The sequence below is a fragment of the Marmota marmota genome, unplaced genomic scaffold (assembly GCF_001458135.2).
Source record: "Marmota marmota marmota unplaced genomic scaffold, marMar, whole genome shotgun sequence".
Taxonomy (NCBI): domain Eukaryota; kingdom Metazoa; phylum Chordata; class Mammalia; order Rodentia; family Sciuridae; genus Marmota; species Marmota marmota.
In genome coordinates this window covers 24,187,415-24,197,887 of record NW_025999968.1, presented here as the reverse complement: position 1 = coordinate 24,197,887, position 10,473 = coordinate 24,187,415, and the positions used below count along the sequence as shown (strand labels likewise).

The 10,473-nt window shown below is 40.1% G+C and overlaps 1 protein-coding gene across 5 annotated transcripts in view; it reads left to right on the top strand.

Annotated features, from left to right (window-relative positions):
- Window positions 1-10,473, top strand: part of Nsun3 (NOP2/Sun RNA methyltransferase 3) — a 71,588-nt gene that overhangs the window by 25,029 nt on the left and 36,086 nt on the right. For all 5 annotated transcript variants that reach the window (XM_048803492.1, XM_015478624.2, XM_015478625.2 and 2 more), the window contains 2 exons: window positions 8,622-8,776; window positions 9,506-9,627. In XM_048803492.1, the coding sequence (XP_048659449.1) occupies window positions 8,622-8,776; window positions 9,506-9,627 (277 nt within the window). The remainder of the gene's footprint in view (window positions 1-8,621; window positions 8,777-9,505; window positions 9,628-10,473) is intronic.

The following is a 10,473-nucleotide window of genomic DNA, read 5'->3' as shown; positions in this document are numbered from 1 at the left end:
TCCTGACCGGCCCTCAGCAGGACCCGGACCGAGAAGCAGTTTCCGCGGGCTCCTAGCCCTGGGCCAGGGCGGTTCCGGGAGCCGGAACTCGGCCGCCCCGCGCTCGGTGTTCGCTCCGATAAGCTCAGGTTCTAAGAAGCACCCAGGCACTGAACCCTAGCAATCTGTCTGCAAGCCGCAGGTGAATGGCAGCCTGAAATTACCTGTTCTATGGCTGAATGAGCTGCGGTCAGTCGAAAACAGGGATGGTGACGTCAGCTTTCCAACATGGTGGCTGCTGGCCTCCTCTGTGGTCTGACCGGTGTGGAGAACCCAGATGGACCGCTTCCTTCCCCCGTCTCGAACCCAGAATTCAGCCCTGAGTACGGTGCTTGCACGGCTGGCAGAAACTGCAGCGCTGTATCCCTGCGTCGCTATCTCCTCGTTTCCCAGCGCGCGCTACAGACTGTAGCCGCGGGGCGATTTGCTGAATAAGCAGTGTTACCCTCCGTGCGACAAACCTCTCGCGTTTGAGTCCCCGTAGCCGATCCTTGTGCGATGGAAATCCTTCCTCCAGGTTCCGGAGCACCCCACTATTGCTGGAAATTCCTAACAAGATAGCCTTTAGCCGTCCTGACTTGTCATACTCCCACACAGTGAAGCAGCACACGGGGGCAATGCAATCCCCTCGCCGCCATCTTCCCAGTTCTGCCACATTTCTGCAACTGAGCGCCTCAGCACCCAGCCAGGGAGTGTAACTCAGTCATGTGTAATGTTGGCTTCCCACAGTCCTTACTGCACATGATTTTACCCACAGGTCCCCAAGAGAAACCCAGGGGGATGGGTAATTTTACTATTATAATGAAATTAAAATAGCATGTTAAAGATCTAAAGGCAGCTCTTAATCACTTTGACCAAGTGTTATTGGAACTTGTTTGTACAGATTTTATGGTTGTTCGCTTTGTTTTTAAGTATCTTATCTTCCTAAGTCTTGGAATCTTTGTTCTATGTAAAGATCACAATAGTTCACTTTCAAGGTAAATTGTGTTTTTCTTATGGAAAGAATCTTTGGATGATCATTCCTCTACCCAGAGAGAAAAGCAATGAGGATAAGGGTAGTTTGCAAGTAAGGTAACATATCCTACTGACTTAATCCAGAGCAGGGCCAGAATGACTTTAAGTGAATTGCTTTATAAAAGAAAGCATAGGCTTAGTTTATGGAATTGTCCCCTTAACTTCAAGTTTCTACTACTCATGTCCTTCTGCTACCTATAAGAATCACATATTATATGGAGTATTTGTTTTTACTTCCATTCTATGTTCTTTGGCAATATTTTTATATTGACTGTTATAAGGTTATCCTTATGAATTCTTTTTTTTTTTTTAATATTTATTTATTTATTTTTCGGTGGACACAACATCTTTGTTTGTATGTGGTGCTGAGGATCGAACCCGGGCCGCACGCATGCCAGGCGAGCGCGCTACCACTTGAGCCACATCCCCAGCCCCTCCTTATGAATTCTGAATACAGAATTTTTAATATTATAAAAGAGGGAAGAGAAACTTGAAATTTGGGAACCATTTTTAAGAGAGAGTATTTTAATTTTGAATTTTCCTCATTAGTAGGATATAAATATTTTACATATTTGTGGTAGTGAAGTTGATTTGATTAGGAACCCAAAGGCAAACTGGTATATTCTAGGAGTTTGAAGTGGGGAAGAATCTTCGGTTTTTATACCAAGTGAACTGTAGGCAGTGTTCCAAGTAAAGAAGCTTTTCATGTAAGTTCACTAATGATAGTGGTTCACTAAAAAGTACAGGTGTCTTCATGCTGATGCTTAAAGCCCAAATTAGGTTAACCACAGTGCTGGAATTTGGAATGCAGAAGCAATGCTAATCAAAGCTTTCATATGCAAAACTTTAAATGTTGGCTGTACTAGGTGTGCAGTTTATACACCAAAGTTTTTTAGATTAGTACTGGTCATTATTCTTGAAAAAGAGGCTTACAACTTTGAACAATTAAAAAGCTCATATTTTACGCCAATTGAAAAAAAGAGTCCACTTTTCTGTTGGGTCAGCTGCTCCAACCTGTTAGTACAGTGATGAACTGACCATTGTTTTGTTTTGTGATCCCAGCCTCTGTAGTGCCTTGCTTTTTTAATAGAAAAGAGGTAACCAGCTATGATTCTAAACAGGAAAGCATTAACATATGAACTATCTTTGGTGGAATAGGATGGTCAGCTTTCTTGCTGAGGGCTGTGTCCTTCCTGGAGTGAAATTCTCCTCACTGTCAGTGATATCTGACCTCTGGTTAGCCTTTCCTAGTAGAAAAAATCAGAAGGACTCCTTTCTTTGTTGAATTTCTTTTGCTGTCCTTCCTGCTCCTTCATATCTCTAGTTTTTTTTTTTTTTTTGCACATTCTACTGGTACCACTTTGCACTTCTTCCTCTGCTAACTCCTTATCTTCAAGTTTTACCTCAGGAATCAACTTCCCCAAAAAGCCTTCTTTGTGTTCCCTGCATTAGGTGTATCCTCTTTGGAGTAGTAATAAAAAGAATGACCATTTTAGTCATTGTGCCATGAACTATGTTATTCACATTTCATAAATCTATGCTTTTCAAATATGCTTTGATAAGCAAACAACTTATATCTCTGTATAAACATCTTCTAAAGTCTTAGGGCTTAGAACAACAATGTGACTGTGTCCGATATACTATCTCACAATTCTACAATGCTGTGAGTTGGTGATTATGAGCCCTATTTTATAGATGAAACAGAGACAAAAGTTAACTGTTAATTGTCTAAGGTAATTGGCAAAGCCCAGGTCTGAATCCAAGGTTTCACCATTGTGGTATTGACGATTTCAGGGTTTCCCAGTGACATTCCACTGCTGACTGTAATTAAGTGTAGGAAGGGGTTCTTATTTATCTTTATGTCTGCAGCAACTAACTCTGTACCTAGTTCATAATAAGTACTTGGTAAATCAGAACCTTAAAGTGGTTGTACTCTCAAAAGTATTCTAATCTAATATCAAGAAGTTAATAAATGTAATGTTGCCATTTGTTCTTTTATGAATTTATACTATTGTTTCCATGTACAGAGAAACTTATCACTAGCCTTTTTAGCACTTTTAATATTCCAGTTTTTACACTGAGAGGAAAATGGGAATCAGTCATAATTACTAGAGCATAATTGACAGAACTAGAAATAAGGCAGGATTTTTTTTTCTCTTAAGTTAGATATACAAAAATAAATGAATGAAGCTACCCATTTCACTTCCTTTGTGTGATCCAAAGGCTGCCATGTACAGAAACTAAAGCCTCAGTAGTGTTTTCAGGAATTTTTTACTTTCCTTCCTGGTTAAATGAAATTTTGACATAAATTGAAATTGTCTCAATGTAATTAATATATATTAATATATATACATGTGGAAACATGCCACTTGACACTTTATGTTTTTAGAAATTCAACCAACCTAAGACCATTTAAAATAAAATATACATTTAAGCAAAATAATAATGTAGCATTAAGCTATATTTCAGCTGGGAACTATTTTAAAATGCTGAATTGAGAATCTTAACTAAAGCTAAAGTTATTACTTATGTTCTGGTTTTTTACTTGTGATTAAAATATTTTTTACTATAATTCCATGTTTCAAAAATTAGGTCAGTTATATATCGTGTGCATGTACTATGTGTAAAGCATTGGATGGTAGATGGAAAGGTAAGGGATGTAGCAATGATTAGGGCTTCTGTTTCCCTTGGTATGACAGACTAGCAACCCTAATCAGCCCTCCCTCAGAAAGCAACTTTATAAGTATAGAATACATCAACTATGTATTTTGAAATAACCTGTCTCCTAGCCTACTGATTATTTTTCTTCTATTCTGCTAGTGATACCTTCCATCACAGGATTTCTGTTTAATTTCTTTAAAATTCAATTTGTTAAGATTCTTTATTACAGCACTGAATGATTTTATTGTTTTATTGAAGTTCATTGAATTCTAAGAGTTCACAGATACTGATTAATATATGGTCAGTCTCTGGTGCCTTATTTTATCAGAAAATGAGATCATGATTCTCTGAAAGTTCTTGACATTTGTTAGCATATAATGAAGTCTCTGTGTTAGAGGATTAGGTGTTTATTCTAGTTTTCATAATCTGGCTTTCTTTGGGCCTGCCCCCCTAAAAATTAAAAGCAGTCTGCTTATTTTCTCTAAGCCTGTGGACCTTTCTGCAGTTTCATCACTAGATGGCATTCTAAGTCCAGGTTTGCTACAAATATACTGTTGTTATTTCAAGGCTAGAGGGGTCCCCAAGCCTACTTTTGCCCCACATCTACAGTAGGTATTTGGCTAAATGAACTGGAAGAGTGACTAAATAGGAAAGTCTGCAAGCCTCCATCTGGGACTGGAGTAGACCCAGATGCTTCATCTAGTCACAAGCCTGAGATCAGATACTGCAGGATTCTTCTGGGTTCTGGCATCATCACAGAAGGACTGGCTCTAGGATCTTATGCAACAACTTGAATGCCTGCCTCTCTCTTCTTGCCCAAAGTGGACAGTTGCTCTTTGTGTTATACTGTCAGGGAGGAATGGAGTGGGAAGTCCCATGGCATCAGCACTGAAACATTGAGTCATACTCTGAGCCCACCAAGACCAGTACAGCACAGGTACCTACACTAGTATAGTCTGTCTGCCAAGACTTTACCCCCAGCCATGGATAATGCTGACTGAAATAGAAGTATCATAAACTATTGTTATGCTCAAATTCGGGACCCCCAAAAGATCACCAGAGACCAAGATTGATGTAAGCAACAAAGAGGTGTTTATTGCTAGCTAACTCGGTCCTCTTCGCGCACACAGCAACTGGTGATGCTGAGAGACCCGAGCCCAAGGTTTGCAGCAGTTTTATATGCTCTTTGGAGAAGGCAGGGACCCCCACATACATCATAGCATCTCTTAGCAAATCATCACACACCGCGGGAAAATCAAATAACAACTCTAAAACATGATTAGCACATTTACTGGCAGCAACATGTTGGGTAGGGGTGATTGGTTACTACAAGAGGGGGATTAATTTGAACTGATTAGTTTAAGCCAAAAGGGGTGTTCGTGCTGAGCTACATGGTTTCCCAACACCATAAACTACTGGGAGGGTCATCTGGCATCCCAGGTATTTCCCTGTCTCATGCTGATTGGTGGCTGCTAGGGGGTTGCTATGGGTCCCCACCTAGCCTGACTGAGTCAGGGACACCTGGCACAGGAGATCTCTCCTGTATTTGTAGATAAACAACTTAGCAGGGTGGGAATGTGCCTAGGAGTGCTCTGTGGGTCTTTTCAAGGACAAAGGTCATGTCCCTTCCTTGGAGAGGCTTTGCTCTGAGGTAGAGGCTGGTTTTTCATTATGGTACCAGGACAGGTACAGATACTCCATTCTAAGGCACTGCTTGAGAACAGGGACCATTAGAATCTACCCAGTGTTAGGCATCATCGACCTGGCACTGAATTCCAAGGCAGTCCTGTGCTCACTTTCCTGTTTTACTCACCAATGGAATGAGTGTTGCTCCTTGCTGTGCTGCCCAAGTTTGGGGGAAGGGTGGTAAAGATAATTTCCTTACTTGCCCAGGCTGTGCTAAGCTGTTCACACCTAAGTCTCGCAGCTGTAAAGACCAGTACTGACTCAAGGATGTACACCAGACCTATACAGAATTTGGCAGTGATGCATGCTGAAATACAAGTCTGTCCTACCAGAGTATAGGTCTTTACTTGATGTCAGGCAGGTATAGAAGCTTCATCTACAAGTTGTAGACTGAGAACATGGACTTTGGGCTCCATCATGGCAGTCTTGGCTCTGGGCTCCAGTGCAAGTCTAAGCTCACTTTCCTGCCCAGTTCCCTAGTTGGCAGAGTATTGCTTCTCACTCTGCTGCCTCATGTTGGCAGAAAAATAGTGGAGGCAATCAGCTACCTTGCTAAGGAATATCTAGAGGCTTAGTCTGTAAGTACTGCCTGTGGACAGGAACTATGGGACTCTATGAGGCACTGGATTTCAGTATAGTGGTCCTGGTTTCAAGTCTAAGGTCTTGCTTAATTCCTTCTCACTCCCCCAAGTGGGCAGTGTCTCTTTCTATGCCATACTGCTTGGTGTTGTGGGAGTGGTGACATGAGTTATTCTTTCCTGACTTCTTATTTGCAATTTTTATTCTTATTTTTATACTAAAACCAGGCATTGTATTCTCTCACCTGCCTTCCTTAGTTCTTGTGAGGTAGTTTGATCTGTGGATAGCTGTAGTGTCTCAGAGAGGAGAGGATCAATGAGCATCTTAGCCACCATCTTGTTCTCAATGTCTATTGTACTTAATCATAACAGCCACTCTATAAGATACCTAGCTAATCCCCATTCTCAGACAAAGAAACCGAAACTCTTCAAGAGCTAAGTAACTTCCCTAAAATTTCCCAACTCAAAATAATTTGTCTTCCTCGTTATAGAGTGTATAACATTTTTCCCACATACTATATTATTTTCCTGCATTTAAAATTAATAGCTTGTACCATGGATGAATGCCGCAGTCTGGCTGGGCACAAATCACGAGCCACTAAAGCAGGAACAAACTTTATTTCTGAACTCCACCAGCACACTCCACACACGCTCCCCGGGAACTCTCCCGAACGCCACGCGGCTCCTCCAGGAACCACCAACCGGAACTCCCTCTTCCGGTACTTCCCCAACCAATGCAAACTCTCCAGGAATCCCCACGAGAACTCTAAAGTAGCGCGAGAACTCCAAAGTAGCACGAGAACTCCGAAGTAGCGGGCTCAGGCGGATAGTAATGGCTCGCCTCTCAACCAATACTGTTGGCAGAATGCCAGGGGCCATTACGACTCAGCTGTGGCTCTCAGCATCTCTCCCTTTCTGTTTAATTAAACAACAAGCAATGTGGCTTAGGAACCGTGTCTGTTAGGTTGTCCAATACTACATATGGTCCTTTTCCTAACAACATATCTAGATTTCTTTGAGGGTAACCGGCTGTTGCATTTCGCCTAGCTGTCTCCATGCAAAATTTCTCATTGGTAACCTTCCATAACAAATATTGCCCTCCTTTTAGCACAGCTTTACACATGCTAGCCCAGTCTGCTGGCGTCATGTCCAAGTTGGTAATGGATTCAACCATGCTTACAGTGAAGGGTGCTTGATGACCATAGGTTGTTACAGCCTCCTTTAACTGCTTCACTGTTTTGAAATCTAAAGCATGGTGAATTCGCTGCCCTCCTGTCTGCTCAAGTACAGGGCATGCTAATCTTTGAGGTCCTGTCTCAGGCTCCCATCTATCAACTACGGGGGTTGAGGGCCACTCAGCTGTCTCCATAGGTGGAGCTGTTGGTTGAATTATGCCCTCTGGTGATAGAACAGAGTTAGTAGCAGCCTCCTGTTGTAGCTTCCCCCCTGATAGCTGTTTCTCCTTTAAGCTTTCTTCCTTTAAATTTTCTTCCTCTGTCTGACTAGCTCGAGAGACCTTCTCTTTTGCTTGATCTAACATGTTTTCTACCATAGTCTGGACCTCTAACAATTTGCTTAACACTCTTTCAGTTTGTTTTTTACTAATTTCTAATCTACTATAAAGATAACGCAACCCAACAAGATAACACAAAACAAAACCGAAACAGAATGAAACAAAAACGGAACAAAAAATCATTGTATCAATTTTTCTATTTTCTTGACATGTGCATTTGTGTTCTATTTCTATCTCTTTCTCAGGGGCGAACAACTTCAAACCTTGAGCCAACCATTTTTCCCAGTTTGCCTGAGAAAGTTCTAGGGATAGGCAGCTTGAAACAAAAACAAAACAAATCAAAACAAGAACATATTGTTTTTTGAAATGGTCACCCATTCTCTCACCTTCCCTCAGGGGCGAGCAATTTCACTTACCTTTGAGCTTCAGGCGTTCCCCGCACGGGCCGCCAAATGCCGCAGTCTGGCTGGGCGCAAATCATGAGCCACTGAAACAGGAACAAACTTTATTTCTGAACTCCACCAGCACACTCCACACACGCTCCCCGGGAACTCTCCCGAACGCCACGCGGCTCCTCCAGGAACCACCAACTGGAACTCCCTCTTCGGGCACTTCCCCAACCAATGCGAACTCTCCAGGAATCCCCACGAAAACTCCAAAGTAGCGGGCCCAGGCGAATAGTAATGGCTCGCCTCTCAACCGATACTGTTGACAAAATGCCAGGGGCCATTCCGACTCAGCTGTAGCTCTCAGCAGATGAATACATATCTATCCAATATAAAAATATGTTGTTTATTCTTGACAGCTAGTGCTTTGCTGTAAGAACGGTGTCTGAGGTATTGTTGTATAGCTCCATCTTTAGGAATTCATAATTCTCTAGATTTTCACCCTACCCCAAAATTAGACTTGATTGAATAAATATTAGAACTTCTGAAAGGGTATATAGGTATGACTGTTATAGTGTACATGTATGTATTTCTGTTTTTAAAGTATAAGATAATTATAATTTTTACCTCTGAGCCCAGTTTCTATATAATTATGATAAAGTTATTGTTCTGAAATTTATTTACTGAAAAGAATTTAACAATTACATTGTCTTCATGTGAAACTTTTTAATCTTTTATATTTAGGGTATCTTCATTGTAATGAATACGATAGACTGAGACTGAGGTGGCTGAGGCAGACATTAGAATCTTTCATCCCACAACCTTTGATAAATGTAATTAAAGTGTCTGAATCAGATGGCAGAGAAATAGGAGATGCTCAGCCTGAAACATTTGACAAGGTACTTTTATTACATTATGACAAACTGATAGACTCCCAATACCAAAATTTAGTTGCTTTGTTATTGTGATTTTCCTTCTGTTCCCAGATATAGCCCAGTACATTTTCTCAGCACTCTGGGAAATTTTGATAAAGTGAACATGGGTGCACTTTTAATTTGATGGTCAACAAAGTTCACAGGAAACAGAAACATTGGGTTTGGGGATTATAGAATGTTTTATATTTCCAGGTACCTGAAGAATATGCAGGAAAAGATCAGATATTATTTGGATTAATCCATAGACATGTCTACTGGACAGCTTTAATATAATAGTAACATATCAGAGTATGAGAATTGAAGAAAAAAGGTTATTTCAGTAAACTGAAATTGAAATGTTCTTAAAAATAAGTGCAGAGAATTCAGAAATACAGCAGTGTCTGTTTAAAATGAGTATCTATTTTAAGTTTTTGCTGTGGTCATCAAGAATATTAAATGTCATTAATAGACATTAGTAGACTTTAAGAAGACTCCCATCTTGCATTTCCCCCAACAAAACAAACAAAACCCAAATACTGAAACCACATAGGAAAAATTTTTGAAACATATTAATGAGAAAAGATTATAAAGAACTTATCACATATATTTTTTATTCCAAAGAAATTTTTTTTTTACTTACTGTTTGTTATGTAGCTTTTCTAAAAACTTCTTGCCTGACAGCATATTTGCATTGTTTGCCTTTCTCTGTTGTAGGTGTTGGTTGATGCTCCATGTTCAAATGATCGAAGTTGGTTATTCTCTTCTGATCCTCAAAAGGCAACCTGTAGGATACATCAAAGGAGGAATTTGCCTGTTCTACAGATGGAACTCTTAAGGTGAGCACTGTTAATACAAAAGTGTATTTGAGTTTCTAGCATAATGTACATGGGCGTGACAAAGCATGTCAAGCTGTCAAATGAAATACTTTCTATGTAGGTATCCATGATTAATGCCTTTGAATTCCCAACCTCTTCCTTTTTTGCTCTCATGCTATGACTTCTAACTCCTGGTGAAATGCAATTATCATATACATTGTCCATTAAAGGGTACAGATGATTTTCTGTGGTTCAAAGTTGTTTACTGGGACTGTCCCAAGCCTAAGGTTCATCATCCTTTTATCAGAATCTGATCAGTCCTCTTACAGGAGTAACTTTGGACCAGGATGCAAATTTTGGTAATCTTCTAGGTGAGTCAGCTAGTGCAGAGAATTCAGAAATACAGCAGTGTCTGTTTAAAATGAGTAACTATTTTAAGTTTTTGCTGTGGTCATCAAGAATATTAAATGTCTAATATTTAATATTATATTCCTAAAGAATATTATCTTCTTTAGGAAATTATAACTAGTTTTCACACATCTGCCTTCTAAGATGTTTTCCAGAAGTAACTGGCCACCAAGAGGTAGGGGGGCATGGGGTTATTAATGATGGTGGAATGTGATGATCCTTATTGTCCAAAGTAAAGGTATGAAGACACGAATTGGTGTGAATATACTGTGTATACAGCCAGAGATATGAATAATTGTGCTCTATATGTGTAATAAGAATTATAATGCATTCTGTTGTCATATATAAATAAAAAATTTTTAAAAAGAGGTATTTGGTTTCCTGCATTGATCAGAGGCATTAGGGACATCCTTAATGCCATCCATCTAGTTCCAAAGAGACTTTTTTTTTTTTTTTTTT